Below are 22,397 nucleotides of genomic sequence, written 5' to 3'. Positions count from 1 at the left end.
GCAGAGCACTCAAAATAGCAAGAATATCATAAAAGGAATATTCTCATTAATGCTGAAAAAAGTTAAGTTGTACAAGCTGATGACCTTCCCTTTTATAGAGGGTGAAGTCATGACATGGACTTTTCCTAAATTTGGGCCTGACAATCAGGGCCCAAATCCCTGTACATATAAGACAAATCCAAAGGAATCGTCCAGCTGGCTTGTGGGTCCATCATCTAAGGAAGGGCAAAGAAGCTCGTTGTGTCGTACTTCCCGCCATGGCTGTCTTCAATCGTTTATTGTTCATTTTGGGCGGGCATAATCTTCTTTATGTCCCGCCCAGTCCATCAAGTCTATAGCTTAGCTTTGCCAACGTTTTGGTGTAAATAAAAATCTGCTGGAATTCCTTCATCATGAAGGAAGTGTTTGTTTTTTCTTTTTCTTTTTCTTTTTCTTTCTATAATATACTAGGGTCTTTCTAGTAACGTAAGTGACTATCACTTCTTCAATGTTTCCTTCTTTTTTTTCTGTTTACTTCCTCATTTAGTCTAAATAAGAATAACGATACAAGGTAATTTGGAAGGTAGGATAGAATATATACTTGCTCATAATGGGAATATGTTTATTTTTGTAGTGTAGGATCTAGCTCATAGAGTTAAGAGAAAAATCTAAGGATGATATATTACTATACCAAATATTATAAGGAGCTTTAAGAAATAATAGAATTTGAAGTTTGATCACTTTGAGCAAATTTAAGTGATCAAGAAACAAGTGTTTGACAAATATAAATATCTATATATATATATATATATATATATATATATATATATATATTATATATATATATACGTATATTTCTTTTTTAGTTCGTGACTTATCAAATTTTTTTTGTTTTCTATCCTATCTATATATATATGTATTTTATTTTATTTTCATCACTCACTAGTCACTCAATATATATATATATAGTGTATATATATATACGTATATTTCTTTTTTAGTTCGTGACTTATCAAAAAAATTTTGTTTTCTATCCTATCTATATATATATGTATTTTATTTTATTTTCATCACTCACTAGTCACGTGAGTGATTATATATATATATATATATATATATATATATATTATGGGTTTTGTTAACTTACTCCTAGTTGTTTTTGTTTTTGTGAAGAAGTAAGTAAACAACCAACACCTTTTCTTTTAGACAAAAAACTCCACAAATTTATTCTTCAAGATAACTAACTTGAGGGCTATTCTTGTAATTCAATTTTATTTCAATTTTAAAATTAACAATTTCTCTCTCCTTATTAATCTCTGTCATTAATTTTAAAATGAAAGTTGCTTCTTTTTCCTCTCCTCCGTATTTTACCTTTGCAACTCTTTAAAAAAAACCTCTGCAATTAACTTCTCTCCTTCCCTCTTCCTTTCAATTCCAGCAACCAAAAGATTCAAATTAAGTCCTACATTTTGTCTGTTTCATGGTTTCATATTTTGGGTTGTTTTTTCTAATTGAAGATTATTAATTCATGGTCAAAGTTTAAAAAACATACATCAGTAGATTAATGGAGGGCATGCATGGGAACAACAGACGAGACAAGAAAATGGAGCAGGAATAAAGAAGAAATAGAAGCTTGAAAAACAGACAGGTTTGGGGGAAGAAGAAAGATGGCCGAAATTAAATGATGAGAGAGAAGTTAAGTTTTTGAATTTAAAATCTTAAAAGCAAATTACATAAATAGCATTCATTTAAAGTTGGTTCTAAGAAGAGGAAGTTGGATTTTTTTGTCTAAAAGAAAAGGTGTTGGTTGTTAACTTACTCCTTCACAAAATCAAGTGGGAGCAAGATGAATGTATCTATTAGTTCACTAGATTCTTTTTCTTCAACCTAGAGCAAATGTTTTTGTCAATTTCTTCTATGGTGGTAAATGTAGGTGATATTCTTTGTTTCTCTTGCTGCAAAGCGGCTGGTGCAGTTTATAATGCAGATTATTTTTGTTGCATTGATTTTTGCTGGTTTGAGGCTTTTAGTATATACTGGTATATTTTCTATACATGAGTTATTTCATTTGATTTTATAAGGCTTTGATAGATCATTCAGAGGCTGATTGGTGATCAAGGTTGCTGATTGAATTGGTTCTAATCATTCAATACAATCTTTTTCTTGGTTCATCATTTTACGGCTGCTGTGGATTTGAAAGACCAGAGGCTGATTGGTGATCAAGGTTGCTGATGTACGTGTGTTGCTGGACTTTGAGGAGATAAAGAAAGGGCTATTCCGATGCACTATCAGAATGTATTTGGAAGGTTGTTAGCTTTTGGTGCTTTTTGATGTAATGTATTGAGGCCTAAGTGTTTATGATCCTTTGTTGGCTTAATATCTTTAGTATTGTGACATACTTAAGAGTGTGTACTCTTTTTATTTCTCTAGGATTTTTCCTATTGGACTTTTTTCCTATGAAGGTTTTAATGAGGCATCAGGTTTTTTAGAATATGTGAGATATATTGCTCTCTTTTTCTCATGAGAGGTTTGTTCTCATGAGAATGTTTCTTCATCAATAAATCTTTTTCTTTAGAAAAAAAAACTATGTAATATTAGTATTATGTATCATCTTTGTGTTATGGTATGGTCTTCTGGACTCTGTAAAAGTGGCTTTCTTATTTGAAAATTTTCATGAAACATAAAACACCATTACAAACTGACTGACAACCTTCATGTGTGTACCTTGAAAAATTAACTGCTGCTACATTTGTCCTGATATGTGAACGACAACTGAAAGTGTGCATTGTTTATAATGGAATTGGACGACGCAATCAGCATTTCAAGAAGGCCCCATATTATTTTAAATAAAGCATCTTCATAGAACTTTATTAATGGAAAATAATTTGGTTTATTGATGGATTTGTTTTCTGATGATAAGGATGGAGCACTGCTCAATTGATTGCAAAGTTAGGATGCAGCACTATTGAACTTATTTAATGAGTGTTTTATTTTGGTAAATTATTGGCAGTGTTTACTGAGGGTAATGATGGAGCATGGCTGAGTTTATCTAAGTTGGATTTATTGATTGCAAAATTATATGTTCTTTGTGATTGGATCAGTTAGTTTCCTTAGATAGTTATGCTTTTTTGGTTGCAGTGAAAATTTGTACTGTCAAGTGAAAGAAACCTGAAAATTGTGTTTTTTTTGTCTTAACTGTGGCAGGAAGAGGGCTTCTCACTTAGTCATCTTCTGTATTGTTTCAAGATTCTGATATTTTTTACTTGCAATTTCATATGTGGCTAGAAGTCATATGACACATTGAATAGGAGAGGTTACAAACCTATAGAAGAGAAGAAATGTTGAGATTTAAACAAGGCAATGCCATTTGTTGCAACATGGTTTCAGTAAACAGGGCAAGGTATAAAGAGTCTTGGAAGTTGGAAGGAACACGCCATGTATTTAATATAATTTAAATACTTTTTCTAGACTTTTTAAATATTTTTAGGAGTAGATATACAGAAACATTACAATTTGATTATGAATATAGAATCCAATGGGAAAGAACGTTTACATTAAAATATTTTCAATTAAAAGTAAGAAAAGAGAAAATTTTATTATAATTCTATGGGTTGAGTGGGAGAGGTCCAGTGATTAATTCCTGGATGGTGCAATTTATCAGTCCGATGTACCAAAAAAAATCGCATTTTCCATATGTTATAAATTATGTATTTTCAAGGATGTTTCTGTTTTGACCAAAAAGAACTTTTAATTATTATTATTGTTGTTACGAATTTATAAAGAAATATCTTCTTTTGCTAATTCAGATGGAGGAGTTATAATTAAATATTTTTATAAGTAAAAAAATATAAAATTATGATAAATATGTCGTACTATTTTGCACGGTATCTATCAGACATTTTCGATAAAATTTTCCAAATAAGTTTATGTTATTTTCAGACTTTTTAAATGATTTTAATGGAATATATATGAAGCATTATAATTTAATTGTGAAAATTGGGAAGTCAGGGGGAAGAACATTTTCAGTTATATTTATTTATGTTTAAGTTACAAAATAAAAAACTCATACGGGGAGAAACATTTTGCAAGAAAATGCTTTCAAGTTGAAACTAATAGAAAATGTTTTGTTATAATTTTAATAATTTTCCCATACTTTTTAAATAATTTAAGAGTAGATATATATAAGCATTATAATTTGATTGTGAATATAGGGCTTCCAGGGGGAATTAGAGAAAAATAAACATATTTAGTATATATTTATTAATTATATAGTAAAAAGCTCCTACATGAGGAACATTTTGTATGAAAATGCTTTTAAGTTGTTGAAATAACAAGTCATTTATACATGAGAAAGAAAGGAGAGGGGGAGGGAGAGAGATATTGAAAAAATACAGTCTACATTTATTGATGTTTAGGTTATATAGTAAAAAGTTGATATGATGAGGAACATTTTTTGCATGAAAATACCTTCGAGTTGAATATTTTAATATAATTTATATAATTTTTGTAGACTTTTTAAATATTTTTAGGAGTAGATATACAGAAGCATTACAATTTGATTATGAATATACAATACGATGGGGAAGATCGTATACATTAAAATATTTTTAATTAAAAATAAGAAAAAAACAAATTTTATTATAATTTTATGGGTTGAGTGTGAAAGGTCCAGAGATCAATTCCTGGATGGTTCAATTTATAAGTCTGATATACCAAAAAGTATCACATTTTCCATATGTTATAAATTGTGTATTTTCAAGGATGTTCCTGTTTCTACAAGAAAGAACTTTTAGTTATAATTATTGTTGTCAAGAATTTATAAAGAAATATCTTCTTTTGCTAATTCAGATGGTGGAGTTGTTGGAATAAGTCCTTTATACATGAGAGAGAGAGAGAGATATTGAATATATATAGTCTATTTTATTGATGTTTAGGTTATATAGTAAAAAGCTGATACGATTAGGATAAGAGAAAGATAGGACAGGGAGTTGGATAAAGAAAATATATGATAAGAGCATGATAGACTCTTATCCTATCCTGTGTTTGGGGTGCACGGGATAATAACAGGATATGATATATAATTAGAAAAATGTATCAAATTTTCCTTTGAATAAAAAATACATTTACAAAATTAATTCTTTAAATTATGATTTTAAAAAGTGATTATTCTATTAATTAATGTTTTTATGTTTTCTTAAATGAGCATATATATGTTTTAAAATAAATATTAATAAATTAATTTTATTGAATAGCTTATTTTTTAAGAGAGCCTATTTTAATTAAAATTATGTAGTCAATCAATTGTTTTTAACTTAGTTGTGATAAGTGATAAAAAAAAATAGAGGTTAAATAAATTAAATAAATATTATTAAAATATTAATTTCTCCAAAGTACTTTTTTTTAACGTAAAGTACTTTATGTTTAAATTATTATATATGTAGACAAATGATTTTAACAATTGATGATAGTAGAAAATTAACCTATTACTATTAATGAATTAATGTTTATAAGTGAATAGTCTATTTTACTATTAATGAATAGTATTTATTTATTTTTACTTTAATTAAAAATAATATTTTTCTATTTATTATTTAATATCATTATGTATTGAAAAAATTAATTTGGGGTTCCGATACTGAAAGAGAGTATTTAACTGTTATCCTATCCTATCATGATAAGATGGAGGATGGGTTAATTTGTGTTACGCCGGAGCTACTGATTTTGAAATTATAAAAGTGTTAGAACAAGAACAAAATAAAATCAGCTATCCAACGCCTCATGTATCATTTGGTATAGGTTGGGAGATTGCTGAACAAGAACGACTTGATTACTCCTGTGAGCCGGAGTTCTCAAATTTTGAAAGGTTTCACTATACAGAAGTTGACTTGCAGAATTCTAATATCATTGATAATAGAAAGGTTGTGATCTCTTTTGTACTGACACCTTTTTTTTTTTTTCTTAAATAGTTTTTAATTTTATGTGACTTATAGGTACATCCAGCAGAGATTGTGAAAGAAGCTTTGCTACCAAAAAAACCCAACATATTGTATTCTACGAGATCAGAGAAATAGAAGATTTTAGTGTGAATTGGCTTAGAGCCCAAGGCGAGAGTCTGAATGCACTTTGAAAAAGGGGTGGAAGAAATTCATATAGGCGAATAAACTTACAAAGAATCATTCTGTTTGGTTCGGGGTTCATAAAGATGATCCACATGTTATTCATGTTGGAGTCATGAACGATTTAATTTTGTGAAAAATTAAACCAACCAGAAGTCAGTTGTGAATTTTTTTTATTGTAATTTTTATTTATTTAGGTGGTGAACAATTAGATTGATTGAATTTTATATCCAAAAAATTTGTATGCTTTACTGGAATGTGGTGTTTTTCCACCAGATATATGTATTACGATTTTTAATTAAATGTTCTTATTTTTTATAAATATATTATAGTATTTTATATAAGAGAATATTATTATTGCATCCTTTAAATTTTGAATACTCATCCGTATTTATTTAAAGTTTAGGAAATCACAATGATATAGTGTAAAAAAATGTATTTAATATGTAATCCATATTTTCTATCCTCTTATTTGGAAAAATGAAAAACGAAAATAAAATGATAAAAATAAAAATCATACAAATTATTGTATTATTATATCCTAAACAAATTAAAACTAAAATAAATTATTATTATATTTTTTATTCATTCATACAAAATAAATAATTCTATATAGTAAAAGCAAATTATTATATACTTGGAAACATGTCCCCCGTGCATCGGCACGGGTATACATACTAGTAAGTTATGTTTTGGGAGGGAATGAGCCCCACTGGCTCTGCTAGGGTTTTTCCAAACGGGAGAAGAAGAATCGATGTCATAGGTGCTGCAAGTGATTGGAGAGGAGAACGACAGGAGCAGTGGAATGAAGGTATTACATTATTTGTGGATGGATTGGATGCGAGAGCAAACTACAGACAAGTGAGGAGGATGTTTGAGAAATTTGGGAAGGTTGAATGCGTCTTCATTCAGAAAGAAAGGAGGGCAAGAAGGAAATTTAGATTTGGGTTTGTAAGGTTTGGTACACGGGAAGAAGGCATTCGGGCTATCCAGGGTCTTAATAGGAAAAAGCTAAACAGTGCTTTCATAACAGTACACACAGCAAGGTTTCCTCTAAGATATGGAGAAGAGAGAAAGCAGGCTCAACCCAGGTCTAAACAGGGACGACCAAGAAAACAGGCATGGAGACGTAAAGAACAGATAGTTGGTGGGTTAGGGAAGAAAAATAATACTTCTCGAATGGAGTGGCGTGTCAAGAGGAAAGAAAGCGCTGAGAGCCAGGAAAACCATATGGAAACAGGTGAGAATGCAGAAGAATTCAAACCTACCTAGGATGGCGAAACTAAAAACCAGACAGGTGTCAAGCTGCACTGTAATCCATGATCATCTGGAGAAATTGGGATTCAAAAATTACCGGGTAAAGCCGTTTGGTGCTTTGGAGATGATTGTTGAATTCGACTCAGTGCAAGACTGTAATGAGTTCTTGTCAAGTCAGCTAAAAGAGGAAGGAAGGCTTTTTGAAGCGGCAAAAGTGGAACAAGGGGATACCCCCTGTGGATTCTTAACCTGGCTGAGATTATGGAAAATTCTGATTGGGTTTTGGACGGAGGAGTTTTTTTCAAAAGTAGTTAACAGTATGGGGACGCTGGTTAAAGTGGACAGCTCAACTAAGAAGAAAGAAAGATATGATTTTGCTAGAATTTTAATCAGCTCTGCAGAACCTATTTAGAGAATTACAAAATCCCAGTCAGTGTTGATAATCAGGAGATAAGCGTTCTGATTGAAGTTGATCATTTTGGTTATGAGATGTTGGAGGAATCCAATTGGTTGTCCAGATTGCCGTTCGTTCAACCGCCCATGTCGCCGGAGATATCGGTTGTTGAGGAGTCATCAAGAATGATCTCACCGGAAAAGGAAGCGACAACTTCGACAGTGGGGACCACCAAGGATACGTGTGAAGGCGACGCTCTGTGTCTCACAATCTCTAATGATTTAGGGAGTCTGGAAAATAATAAGAGCGGAGACATGGTACTTGGAACTAAAGAATTTGAGTGGACCTCGAAGCTGATGTGGAACCAGGAGTTCAATGTGTCAGAGAGAATTAATTTACACTTTTTGGGGAGGAGGTCAGGCTCTAATGAGAATTTATGGAAGGTGGAAATTCCAACAGAGGCATGGAACCTGTTTATGTATGGAGTTAGCTGGCCCATTGAAATTCTATCAGATTATTTGTTACATGGAAATAGTAAAAAATACCCACGGGCAAACCAGGTTTTACCCACTACCCATAATTCAATATTTCAAAAGTCAGGAGTACAAATTTGCCTTGTAGAGAATGAAGATGAGGTGTTGGGCCAGCCCCCTCTTGGTCCATCAGAAATCGAGAGCTTTGTAGAACCCGCAAGCCCAGAAAGCTGGTGTGGGAATAGCATCGATGAGGGAGAGGTGGAAAACGAACTACTGATTCCAGAAGAGTGTGCTATGTTTCTCCATAAGCATTCTATCACAAAAGGGGTGGGACGAAGAAACAAACTAAAGGCGTTGGGAACACTAGCACCGGAAAGAAACCTGAAATCATCGACAGGGCGCAAAAGAGGGCGGAAACCTAGAACAGAAGTGGGCTCTGCGATTCTGAGAGAGGTCACAGAGGGTTCTCGTGGTCTTGACCCATCCATTGCGAGTTTGCAAGCAACAGCTGAGAGAGCAGGTGCAGGTGGGTATTTCACGAGGGCAACGAAAGCGTGGTTATTGGGAAAATCCGTAGGATTACGCTATCCTGGGAGTGATGAAGAAGCCATAAGGGGATTAGCTGAGGAATTGGAAGAAGACAGACCGGGGGGACCAGGTCAGTAATGGGGCTTGGATGCGCAGAAAAGAGAAGAAGTGTAGTGAATTTGCTAAAGAATTCTGAAGTGGAATTTTGCATTCGGTAAGAAACTAAGCTTGGTGAAGAGAAAATAAGATTGGGGGAAAATGAGCAAAGTCTATCAAACTTCAGTGTGAATATGTGGCGGCAGAAGGCTCTTTTAGGTGCAATTGAAGAAATTATGAAAGGCCAAGATTCATTATTTTGGTGGCAAAGGTTTCGTCTTTGCCAGAACAAGTGATTATTGGGAATATCTACTGCCCCAATGATGCAAATGAGAGGGCTCTATTTCTAAACTCATTAGCAGGTATTTTAAATTCAAAAGGTTCAGTTTATACTGGGTGGGGTTTTTATTGGTTCATCGAACCTGGGGGAGAGAAGAGTGGCGATGAAGTTGTTGATACTATCCTGTGCAATTTTGTGGATGGTATTGTGGTAATGGACCTGCCACTGGCCAATGGAGACTATTCTTGGTTCAGCTTCAGCAGAGATTTTGTGAACATTCGAATGTTAACCCGGGATTCAAGAAGGAGAAAATTGTCGTGTGTGCCACCCTCCGCAGGTGTTCTGAAAATAATCGCTGATGGCGCACCATAGGAGAGTCCTGGGTTATGTGGAGTCGGGGGAATTCTGAAAAATTATAAGAATGAAAGTAAAGCTTTTTTCTCGAAGAACATTGGAATGGGCTTGCATTTGATGCAAAGGTTATGGCAATTTTGAGGCGATGCAGTTATCCAGCTTGTGATTTATTTTCTGGTTAGGCATATTTATAGGGAAGCAAATGGTTCATGGCCAACCGTGGCGCCAATGCTCGAAAAGACCTGTATTATTTGAATAATTCTGTCATTGCTTGAAGGGATAGGAGTGCAGACCCAATGGGTTACTTTTTTCATCAGGGAGGGCACTAGAATGAAGGGTGGAATAATGAGATGTGATGCTTAGAAGGCTTCCCATGGAGCATGGTTCACGAATGGTGCATCAAAGAAATCATGAAGAGGTGCCTTTGTCAAAGCATATGCATATGTGTTGAGGTTTGGAGAAATATTATAATGCTCCTATACTGGTTTTCTCTTGTTGATGAGCTTCAGGTCATGATGTGTACTTGAAGCTTAGGAGAATAGACTATTTTTGGTTTGTTGGCTTTTGTGTGAGTACTCTTTTTCCCCTTGGGGTTTTTCCCACTGGGTTTTTTCTAAGGGGGTTTTAATGAGGCTCTGCATAAGTCTTCTGAGACACCAAAATAGTTTAGGGGTTGTTAAGGCTTTTTGCTACTTTGCCTGATATTGGGATCCATGTTACATTTTTATATTCTCTTCAACCCATCTACATGAGAGGATTGTTCTCATGATTTATCCATATTATTAATATAATAATCTATTTTTCTCAAAAAAAAAAAAGTTATGTTTTGTTTTATATATATATATATATATTGTTTCCTAAAACATGTTAGTGTAGGTCATCCTTTAATTAAAGAGAGAGGAAAAGGTGGAAGAAATATACATCTAAGCATTATGATTAGGAAGAATATCATGGAAATAATTATAATATTATTTTTAATATCAAATGATACTTTATAAAATAAAATGTTTCAGATTTAATTATCACATAATTAAATTCCATGCATTACTATTAAATTTAAGTTGGAAGATATATCTATATTTATTTCGCACGACCCAAATAATAATTGAACGACATGCGTCGATTGCGTCATTATTTTTTTCGTTGGGAAAATAATATAAGGTAATAAAATATAAACATCTAATCAAATAATACAAGACAAATATTCCATAATATATTCTCCAACGTTGTGACGTGGATAATAATTCAAACACAAACACACAATAGATTAGCGCACGGTGCTAAAATTACGAAAATTAAATACATAAAATTATTTATTTAATTCGGGGCCTTACAGTTCTCCCTCATACTCTCTCAATCTTTTCCCTTCATGCCTCCTAGAATGTGTCTTCCATATGAATACTCCTCCTCTTTATTGTTTTGCCTACGAAGGGTCCTAGACCTTGATGAAGGTCTCTAAACTTCTATTTAAGGCATCAAATTGTTCTTGAAGAACTTTTGCCAACAATTTTAGATCAAGCTCTTCTTTTCCTCTTCCACTCATGATTAAGTGTAGCACGAAATAGTTAGTCATAAAATTCTCACTCACACAATCTCACGTGCTAACACTCAAAATATTTTAATCACTCGTGTTTCACTCAATTTTAAGCTTTTTCCTTTCAAAGATCTCACAACTCTTGTCTTCTGCTACTCATCTTCACCATATGAGCTCTTAAATTAAGAACTTCAGAATGGTTCTACACAACAAGAAACAGTAAGAGTATAATGATGATAACTTCAACGATAAAGGAAATGAAAAGATTAAAAAATGATCTCTTTATTCTTTTAAGATAACTAGAATGAACAAGAGCAATGGAAAAATAATGATTCTTTTTGTAAAGAAAAGCACACTGAATTTTTTTTCTCTAATACCAAATGATACGGTTTAAGGAAATGGAATCGAGGAAAACAACAGATCGTCTTGAAAACCTGTAAGGAAAAGATTGGAACTTGACCTTAACCGCGACCTGCTAGTAGAACCAAAGTTATCAAAGTTAAAGGGAACTTGAAATCGGGGGAAACAACATATCATCTTGAAAACCGGTAAACAAAAGGTTGGAGCTTGACCCTAACCACGACCTGCTGGTAGAACCAAAGTTATCAAAGATAAAGAGAATTTGACACTAACCGCGACCTGTTGGTGGAACCAAAGTTATCAAAGATAAAGGAACTTGACCATAACCGCGACTTGCCGGTAGAACCAAAGTTATCAATTCTTAATCCAAGAACAAAGTGAAGCTCTCACAATATGAGAAAACTCAAAATATCATTTTGATTCAAATTCTGATTTGTGCATACTTTCCACTGGGTATTAATGCTTCCACTGACACTTAAGAGTTAAGACTCCATTAGTGATTCATGAACTCCACTAGTGTTTTATAGCTCCACTAGCATTGAACACTCAAGTAAAATCCCACTATACTTAATGATGACTCAATGAGTTATAGAAGACATTAAAAACCAACTAGAGGGGAGTACATAATGTCATCACAAAATTCACCCCTAAAATATGTCTCAAAATTCAAAATAAAATAATAAAATTGGACTTATTTACTATCTATGAATATTGAATAATAATAGAACTCTAGTTTGGATAATTTTAGACCATGAGTGCATCTTGAACATGCAGATTGAGCGTTTGAAGCCTTCAAGTTGGATCCAAATATTGATTTGAAGGAAAGTTCTTGTAAGGCTTGATTTTTTCCTTTAGTCTTGCACCTTGTCATCGGACATCATATTCCCTGCAAAGAGTCTTTGAATGGGCTGAAGTTGAACCACTCTATCAATAGGTAAGGCTGGCACTAATTTTAAGCGACAAAAAACTGAAATTTGACGAGTAGGGTCGACGTTGGAGACATTCGACTCTAATGTAGAGAGACTACAATGTCCCTAAAGAATCAAGTGATAAGTTTTCGTTCGCGTTTTCATTCTATTTTCCATTTAAAAAAAAAAAATTGCCATTGGATTATAAAACTTAGCCACTCACCAATATTGCACATTTTAAAGAGTTTTTAAAAGAGTTACATCAGATACAATTACACCCAAGAGAGAAAGGAAGAAGTGAGAGAGAAATTAAAAATAGGCTTAAATAATCTTTTGGTCCTTCAAATTGTAAAGGTAATCAAATCCGGTCCCTATAAAAATTTTGCATCAAATTGGGTCCCTAAATTTTTTTTTTAATTTAATTAAGTTCTTTTGCTCAATTTTGACCTGTCAACGGTCCAGTGGCAAGCCTAGTCAGCCAAGGACAGCCACGTGAACTTTTTACATTAATTTTAGTCCCTTGAAATATATTTGAATCAATTTTAGTCCTTGTTCTTCCACCTTCATCTTCTTCCTCTTCCACCTTCTTCCTCTTCCGCCATAACTGAAATCCCATAAATTAAAAAGGAAGAACAAGGTGAATATGATGAACATGTAATTTTCGTAGGGTTTTGAATTTCTAGGTTTAAGGATTTGAGTTAGAAGAGGAAGAAGGTGGAAGGGGAAGGTGAAAAAGCAGGGTCTAAAATTGATTAAAATATTTTTTAAGGGACTAAATTGATGTGAAAAAGTTCACATGACTAGGCTTGTCACTAGACTATTGACTGGTCAAAATTGAGTAAAAGGACTTAATTAGATTAAAGAAACTATTTTATGGACCCAATTTGATGCGAAAATTTTACAAGGACCAGGTTTGGTTCCCTTTACAATTTCAAGGACCAAAAGAGTATTTAAGCCTTAAAAATATGATATAAGATGTGTTAGGAAAAAATATGGATAGAAAGAGAAAATGAATGAAATTATAGAGAAGAGAGGTGTGAGTTAATTAAAACCCAAAGATTCATGTGGACAGCTATATATAGTCCTTATCATAGTAAAATGCCATATATTTTGGACTAAAACCGATAATTTTATATTTGATTTTTCCATTGATATATTTTTCAATGTTTACTACCATCATTCCCTAAGATTATGTTTGGATTGAAATATAATAGAACATAATAAAAATGAGACGAAACACAATAAGAGCAACTCCAATGCCAAAGTTTCTTATTTGGTTTCTTACACACTATTTAGTACTATTCTGCACTATTCCTGTGGGCACGTACTGACACTTCAGGCTTAAGGAACTCTTAAGAAACTGAAGCAGATTTTACTCCAACCCATGGTTTTTGAAATTACTATTTGAAGGGTCTCACCCGTGTCACCACAACATAAATTTATAATATTTATTTTCCCCCAATTTAGATTTAAAATTTAATACTAAATCAATTCTTCAACTAAATTAATTTAATTAGTTATTTATACAAATTTTATTTAAAATTAATTTTACTTAATATTTAAAATCAAAAACCGGTTCCAGCCGTTCTGGACCGGTAAATAACGGTGGGATGACCGGCTCAGCCGATCACCCACTATATATTCAACTTTTCCACTCTCTCCCCCCATTCATCACTTCCAAACCCTAGCCGCTCTTCTCTTCTTCTTCCCCTCTCTCCTCCCCTCCCTCACCTGAATCTGGATTCTTCTTCCTCTGATCTCCCTCACCTTCCTCTCTCCCTCACTTCTTCTCCCTCTCTCTAGTCCACGCCTCCAAAGCCCCAGCCGGCCACCAAACAACAACATGCAGTCACCACCGCCACCATAGAGCCTCGATCCACCCCTGTTTCATAGCTTCAAAGCCTTGAAGCTTGCAAATAAGCTTTCTTTTCACACATGCAAGACTCTTCCTTTTAGATCAGAGCTTCCACAATTGGATCAGAGAGTTGAAGAATTTGTTTTATTTTAATATATGTAAATAAAGTTTATTTTTTGAATGTAAAGTTTGAATTTTTTTCAATAAAATTGTTATTTTCGTCCTCTGGTTAAGTCTCTGTTGAAGCTCAATTGTTTAATTTCATCCTTTCTGTTAATTTCCTTCTGAAAGCTGTTGGTGAATATGTGAGAGAAAATATTGTATTTTAATTAAGAAACCAAAAAGCAAAGTTCCTTACAGAAGGAACTCTGGGCACTGTTCAAGAATTTAAGAAATCCTGCTCCAATGCATAAGAACTTGTCCCTTGGTTCCTTAGCAACTCCAGCTGGGCTAAGAAACCAGCGTTGGAGTTGCTCTTAAGTACCTCTATTTGCTAGTCTGTTATGTAAATCAATATCAATATCAATCAATATATATTAGAAAAGAACAACTTCTAGCATGACGTGTCGCTCTCACAGGCCAAGTTAGTGACGTGTCGCTCCCAGATTAATTCTCACCTAATATTTTACATGTAAGCTCTTTCTCCTTGGCCCCACTTGTCACATGTGCCCTGATTTTTCCTTACCTTATTTCTCCTTAATAAAAAAAATACATTTTTAAATTTTAGATTTGATTAGGATTTAGGTTTTTTATTTCTTGATTTTATCTTAATTTATTTTTGATTTATTTTTAGAGTATTAATTAATTTTTATGGTATTTTTATTGAATTTTCGGATTTTTAATTAATTCCGGATTTTATGAGTTTTTATTGTGATTTGCTAGATTTTGATAGTTTTTATCTATATTTATTTAGTACATTTTTAAATTTTAGATTTGATTAGGATTTATGTTGTTTATTTCTGGATTTTATCTTAATTTATATTATTATTTATTTTTAGAGTATTAATTAATTTTTATGGTATTTTTATTGAATTTTGATGAAACATGATTGATGACTCAAGATCTTATCTTGCTCTCATTTCAAGTAAGCCACGAAACATGTGAAACCAGTACTCATGGAGGTTTTTCTCAATCCATTATATGTATATATTCACCAGATAAGAGATAGAGATGTGTGTTTGGTGTTGCACTACTTTAATGCATATGTATATATTCACCAGATAAGAGATAGAGATGTGTGTTTGGTGTTGCACTACTGTGATGTATATATAGTTTTACTGACTTAGTTCATCAATTCTACATCTATCTATCATCATTACATATATTAAAAGTCACTTTTCGAAGGCAATATTAGATTTTATAATTAATCATTGTTCTACTATGGTTCAATTAATCAAACTTTAGTGTGATTGGAAGTCTTGCTTGCATGAGTGTGTAATTATCACATTACGATTTAGTATCAGCATATGTTTTTGATTTGGTTATTGTACTTTCAACAACAATGCTACATAAAGCAAAGAGTTGTTTTAGCCGTTCAAAAAATATAATGGGTCTAAAATTTCTATGGGGGTTGTCTTCCATTCATCTTCTTTAGTAGCATGTGATTAGTTTCCCCTTACAAATAGATTTGATTGGTTATGGAAACCACTGGAAGGCCATAGCCAAAAAGTGGCTTCAATTCATTCTTTGGTTTTCATATCTATCTGCAAATTTGATTGCTATCTTTGCACTATCATAGCTAGATTGATGTTGCACATATTGCTATTATGTTTGGTGGTCTTTAGTCTATCCTACTCTAACATGTCTATCAATCTCACTTCATGAGTTCTTGATTTTCTGTTACTTAGAATGCAGATACGGCTGAAAGCTGCTGATTTGGAAGCAAGTTTCATTTGAATTAGCATGAGTTCATATTAATTCATGTTAAAGTTGGACAACAATCAGGAATAGCACCTAGGATTGCTGCTGATTTGGAAGCAAGTTTCATTTGATTTTTTAATTAGAAATAAATATTTTAATGATTTAAATTCAAAATGTGATACCTTCTTACTTTATGAAGTGCTTTTTTATGCCAAAGAACAGACTTTGATTGCAGTGAAAACAAAATTTGCATATGATGTTAGGTACTGTGTTGAATTTGTGAGTGTGTTTGTGGATAATTTATAAGAAAAACGGTGGTGATAGTGAGGTAGAGAAATCTGAGAGAGATTTTGATGTAAATAGAGATTTTTCTTTCTTATGAGATTGGACTTTTAATCCTTATCCACACCATTCGAAATTTCCATTATTAATACTATTATTTTCGACACTTATGTCACTGACAAATAATAATTAGGTTCTGATGTAATGTATATTCTTTGTAATGGAGAATTAAGTAGTTGTTTTTAAGAGTCTTTTATATATAATTCAGATGTAAACAGTATGCACTCAGCTATCACTTGAGCACTAGAGCAAGTAAAGGGAGCATACTATGACTGCTTTACTATTCTGAATTTTTTTATCGCAGAAATGCTCCGGTAAGTACAACAAGCTCAAAAGCAGAATAGCATGATGAAACTACTAGATATTATTAATAAACCAAACCTTTCAGTTCCAAACTGTCAAGACCTTCGCTAGAAATTTGTTCTAAAGTACGCCCATTAGTACTACTATAAGAGCAAAGCAACATGCTTCTTATATTGGGAGATAGACAAAAGCAGAGGTTGCCTTAGTAAGCTTTCTCACCTGGATCAACAGAAAAAGCAACTGAAACTCGATCGATGAAAGTTGGAATGGCAAGTTTTACTCTTAAAGTCTTCGGCAGGAGGAGGATACAAGAGATCGACCTTGAAGCAAGCAAGGTATGGTGGGTGTCATCATCTTCATCGATATTACCCACCAGATAGACTTGAGAAAAGACTTTCAGGCATCCTGAGAGTAAGGAGAAGCTGGATCTAAATGTATTAGAAAGAGCCTAAAAGCTTTTATATATAGGAAGAATATTTTACATGAAAATACTTCTACATAAAAATAAATGTTAATAAGATTTCTTTTTTGTTACAAGAAAAACATAATATAATATAGTTTGATGTTAATTTTTTACTACATAATAATATAGTCCACTTTAATTTTTTTGTACAAATTATTATAGGAGTTAAATTCTCCTACGGGAAGAAATATATTTTAACAAGAAAGTACCTTCATTAAGTATTAATTAATTTATCAAATACAATAACAAATTTCGCGGTACATTCTTTTTTTTCTAAGATTAAAATGTGTTCTGAATGCTTTATTGGTGATTCTTCATATCTATAATTTGTGTTATTGTCTTTAGGCTCATGAAGAATGTGAAACGACTTCATGTTGATAGGGGTCAAACTTAGTTTATTTTATTGTGTAAAAAATGAACTCGCATAATCACGTACATAAAGAATCTTTTCTCTTTTTTTCATTGTAGATTAAATCAGCTATTGTTTATTAGTCATCATTAAACCACATCCCCTAATATGTTTTTGCATAATTTGAGATTTTGTTAACCAATTTTTTTATTAGTTATTCAATTGTACGAAGTTCAATCTATGCAACAAGGGTTTTAATTTAAGACTTTTTATCCACTTTGCTCATCATTTCACACTCTTCTATTTCATCTGTTGTTTATTATATTTTTAATGATCAAGGTATTAATTGACCTATCAAATATAATAGATGTATTCCCCGTGCAACGCGCGGGTAAAAAACACTAGTATATTAGAAAAAGAAGAACTTCTATCAGGTTGATTTAGTGTCGTGTCATTCTCACGTTAATTCTAATAAAAAAAATTACACATGTTATTCTCAGGTTAATTCTCATAAAAAAATACATTTTTAAATTTTAGATTTGATTAGGATGTAGGTTGTTTATTTCTTGATTTCACCTTAATTTATCTCATTATTTATTTTTAGAGTATTAATTAATTTTTATGGTATTTTTATTGAATTTTCAGATTTTTAATTAATTCACGATTTTAAGAGTTTTTATTGTGATTTGCTAGATTTTTATAGTTTTTATCTATCTTTATTTATAACCTTTTTAAATTTTAGATTTGATTAGGATTTAGGTTGTTTAATCCATTAAAATTTAAAACATTTTTCCTACTTCTATCAGGCTGATTTAGTGACGTGTCATTCTCACGTTAATTCTTAGTGACATGTCATTCTCACGTTAATTCTAATAAAAAAAAATTACACAGGTCATTCTCAGGTTAATTCTCTTAAAAAAATATTTTTTTAAATTTTAGATTTGATTAGGATTTAGGTTGTTTATTTCTTGATTTTATCTTAATTTATCTTATTATTTATTTTTAGAGTATTAATTAATTTTTATGGTATTTTTATTGAATTTTCGAATTTTTAATTAATTCAGGATTTTATGAGTTTTTATTGTGATTTGCTAGATTTTTATAGTTTTTATATCTTTATTTATTACCTTTTTAAATTTTAGATTTGATTAGGATTTAGGTTTTTTAATCCATTAAAATTTAAAAGCTTTTCCTACTTCTATCAGGCTGATTTAGTGACGTGTCATTCTCACGTTAATTCTTAGTGACGTGTCATTCTCACGTTAATTCTAATAAAAAAAATTACACGTGTCATTCTCAGGTTAATTCTCATAAAAAATACATTTTTAAATTTTAGATTTGATTAGGATTTAGGTTGTTTATTTCTTGATTTTATCTTAGTATTTATTTTTAGAGTATTAATTAATTTTTATGGTATTTTTATTGAATTTTCGGATTTTTTATTAATTCACGATTTTATGAGTTTTTATTGTCATTTGCTAGATTTTTATAGTTTTTATCTATCTTTATTTATTACCATTTTAAATTTTAGATTTGATTAGGATTTAGGTTGTGTAATCCATTAAAATTTAAAAGAATTTTCCTACTTCTATCAGGCTGATTAAGTGACGTGTCATTCTCACGTTAATTCTTAGTGACATGTGATTCTCACGTTAATTCTATTAAAAAAAATTACACTTGTCATTCTCAGATTAATTCTCTTAAAAAAATACATTTTTAAATTTTAGATTTGATTAGGATTTAGGTTGTTTATTTCTTGATTTTATCTTAATTTATCTTATTATTTATTTTTAGAGTATTAATTAATTTTTATGGTATTTTTATTGAATTTTCGAATTTTTAATTAATTCAGGATTTTATGAGTTTTTATTGTGATTTGCTAGATTTTTATAGTTTTTATATCTTTATTTATTACTTTTTAAATTTTAGATTTGATTAGGATTTATGTTTTTTAATCCATTAAAATTTAAAAGATTTTTCCGAGTTATCTAAGATACTGCTTGACATATAAAATTAATTTTTATGTTATTTTATTAAATTTTCGGATTTTTATTTATTACAAGATTTTATGAGTTTTTATTGTGATTTGCTGGATTTTGGTAGTTTTTATCCATCTTTAATTAGTACCTTTTTAAATTTTAGATTTGATTAGGATTTAAGTTGTTTACTTCTTGATTTTATCTTGGGTCTTTTATTTTATTTATTATTTATTTTGAGAGTTTTAATTTATTTTTATGGTATTTTTGGATTTTTTTAATTAATGATTTTATGAGGTTTTATTGTGATTTGATAGATTTTTGTAATTTTTATCTATTTTTAATTAGCACTATTTTAAATTTTAAATTTGATTAGGATTTAGGTTGTTTAATTCTTAATTTTTGCTCTTTTATTTTATTTTTGATTTATCTTTAGATAATTAATTTTTATTGAATTTTCATATTTGCATAACAAATCTTGAAACCTATTTTTTAATGGTAATTTTAAATTTGAGAATCTTTTTTATAAAATATTAAAATTTTACAAGATTTGCCTTACTAGAGAGCTTTTATTTGTAAACCTGTCCCTTCTCTTCTCCCCTGCTTTCGACGAGGTTAATCCCATGGCAGAGCAGTGTGATTACCTTTGAGACTCACGATATTGCTCAGGTTCGTGCTATGATCTATGATGAAAAAACTGATGTATGGTTGTTTCGTTTTCTCCATCTTGCTTTAACTCTTCAGTTACCAAACAAAAATATATTCATTGCAAGTTATGCTTATATTCTTATCTCAATGAACTCCTATTTTTACCAATTCTTCACTACCTGCTTCAATATCACATTTTTTACTTCACTTTGGAACTGTGAAATAATGGCAATTCAAATGTATGTTATGTTATGTTACAATTGGGGTATAATTGACCAGAGCTTTCACGGTTGATTACAGTTGTGTAGAAATGTGGATCTGCAATTCATATTTTTAATCACGGGAAATATGTCTCCTCCCGCTTCTCCATCAGGCTCATCATATTTTTATGTTCATCATATTCTCCCTTCCCAAAATCTTCTCATCTCTCCTCTGAACCACCGCTTCTCCATCAGGCTCATCCATGAGGCTCATGGCTTCTGACTCACCTGCTTCCATCTCGATCGCAGGTTCCAAACCACTACGATAGGCCCTTGATGTTCTCTTCTTCCCCATCATTCTACCTGATCTCATCTTCCGTCGACTGACTTTCTCGCTGTTGCGTCGCCCAGACTCCGTCCATCTCCTCCGATGTCGTGTTTGGTTCAGGATTTCCACATGACTGTCTCAGATACCGCTTCAAATCCAGAGAGAATTTATGAGTGTTCCAAGTGATAAACAGAGCCTAGATGGCACCCCTGATGCTGCTGCTACTTGGAATGGTTCAGAAGAATATTCAGTTTAGAGGACATCCCCAAACATCAACATATCTTTGTCTGATGAATAGAAGTTTTTGGTACTGTTTTTTCTCATGACATGTTTCACTTTCAAGTCTATAAATTAGTCTTCTCAAATTTTATCATATTCTAACCTTTTTCTTATGTTTTCTGATGATGCAGAGGCTGACATGGTAAATGAATGAAACTAACACCAGAAGTTTGTGATGACAACTAGGTTATATATTTGCCACAATGTACAGTTGTCAGGAATTAGGAAGGATTGTTATGACCTCAATTTTTTTTATCTCACAGTTTCTGAACACTTCTAAGTTTTCTATTTCTCTATGGCTCTTTTATGGTTCCCTTTTTATAAGGGCTGACCAAGATTATATTTAATGGTTTCCATTAATTGATTTGTTTCAGACTGAGAATGATTATGTGAAGCAGAGTTCCTGTGCTTGAACCAGTGGTGATCTTTCTTACTCTTCCTCTTCAAAGTTGTTAACATCGCTTGCTATTGTCATATGTACCATTAACATCTACATTGTCTTCACAATTATATCCAAATCAGTGTTCTTTTGTAATGGATGGTTTTGTTTCTCACCTCATTTGATTGGTATTCATGGTTGCAGTTATGGCTTTATGCATTGTTGCTCTCTTTTTTCATACTTTCTGTGCAGAACTGCCTCAGATTTGCTTTTATTTATTTGAATGTGGATGCTAAACTAAAAGGGTGCAAGATTGAATGGGGTGATTTGTCAGTGATCCATGATTTGAACTCTTTCATTGAGTCCTCTCTCCAGTTCATGGCCAAGAGGATTGAGCTTGCATACTCTTAGAATTAGGTGACATCAGACAAAGATTCAAATGAAAATAGGCTGAATCATAGGTGTAGTATTTCTTTTACTTTCTATGTATTTTGATATTAGATTCTAATTTCTTTTACTCCTTTTTTTATTGAATGTTTGTGTAAAGGTATAAGGGGCCAAATGAGGTAACATCTTGAAGGTCTTTGTCTCTTCATTTTCTCTTTTGTTGGAGCCTTCGTATTTTCAATGTTTGGCATCCATGATGTTCTATTCTCATCCATATTTTGCTTTAATTTTAAATTGGCTCAAGATTAGCGGGACCATATATTTGTTTTCGGGGCCATATGTCTCTAATTGCATTATTTTCATATTTGAAGTCCAAGTGCAATTTGCAATGATTCATTCCATTCGCAATCTTAGTCCTTAAAGATCATAATTTTGTATTTGAGTCTCAGGATCATGATGATAGCTTTATTATTTCTGCTTGATCCTGCAGTGATTATTAATTGACTGATTATTAATTGACTGAATCTCCTCAAGTTTATGAAAATATGACCACTTTCACATGCTAGAGGAGATAAATCATCCACAATTGGGAACTTCATTTGTATCTACTATCTAATAATTAGTGTCTTCTATATGAATTTATTGTTTAATTTTTAATTTTAGGCGATGAAGATTCAAGTTTCTGAGCTGATGGATTTTATTTTTGGCTTAAATAAGTTTTTGGTCCCTAACCTTTACTAAATACT

At 31.8% G+C, this 22,397-nt stretch overlaps 1 protein-coding gene across 1 annotated transcript; it reads left to right on the top strand.

Annotated features, from left to right (window-relative positions):
• The first annotated feature begins 6,797 nt into the window (after positions 1–6,797).
• On the top strand, positions 6,798–7,367 carry LOC130736434 (uncharacterized). The gene has a single exon (XM_057588272.1). It carries the CDS (start codon positions 6,798–6,800, stop codon positions 7,365–7,367), a length of 570 nt encoding a protein of 189 aa, XP_057444255.1.
• The last annotated feature ends 15,030 nt before the right edge of the window (positions 7,368–22,397 follow it).

Source organism: Lotus japonicus, chromosome 1 (genome assembly GCF_012489685.1).
Source record: "Lotus japonicus ecotype B-129 chromosome 1, LjGifu_v1.2".
Classification (NCBI taxonomy): Eukaryota; Viridiplantae; Streptophyta; class Magnoliopsida; order Fabales; family Fabaceae; genus Lotus; species Lotus japonicus.
This window is presented reverse-complemented; position numbering and strand designations above follow the sequence as displayed.

Bases quoted from the DNA above. Each gene is read 5' to 3' on its own strand.
- LOC130736434 (XM_057588272.1), top strand. From the start codon at position 6,798: ATGAGCCCCACTGGCTCTGCTAGGGTTTTTCCAAACGGGAGAAGAAGA.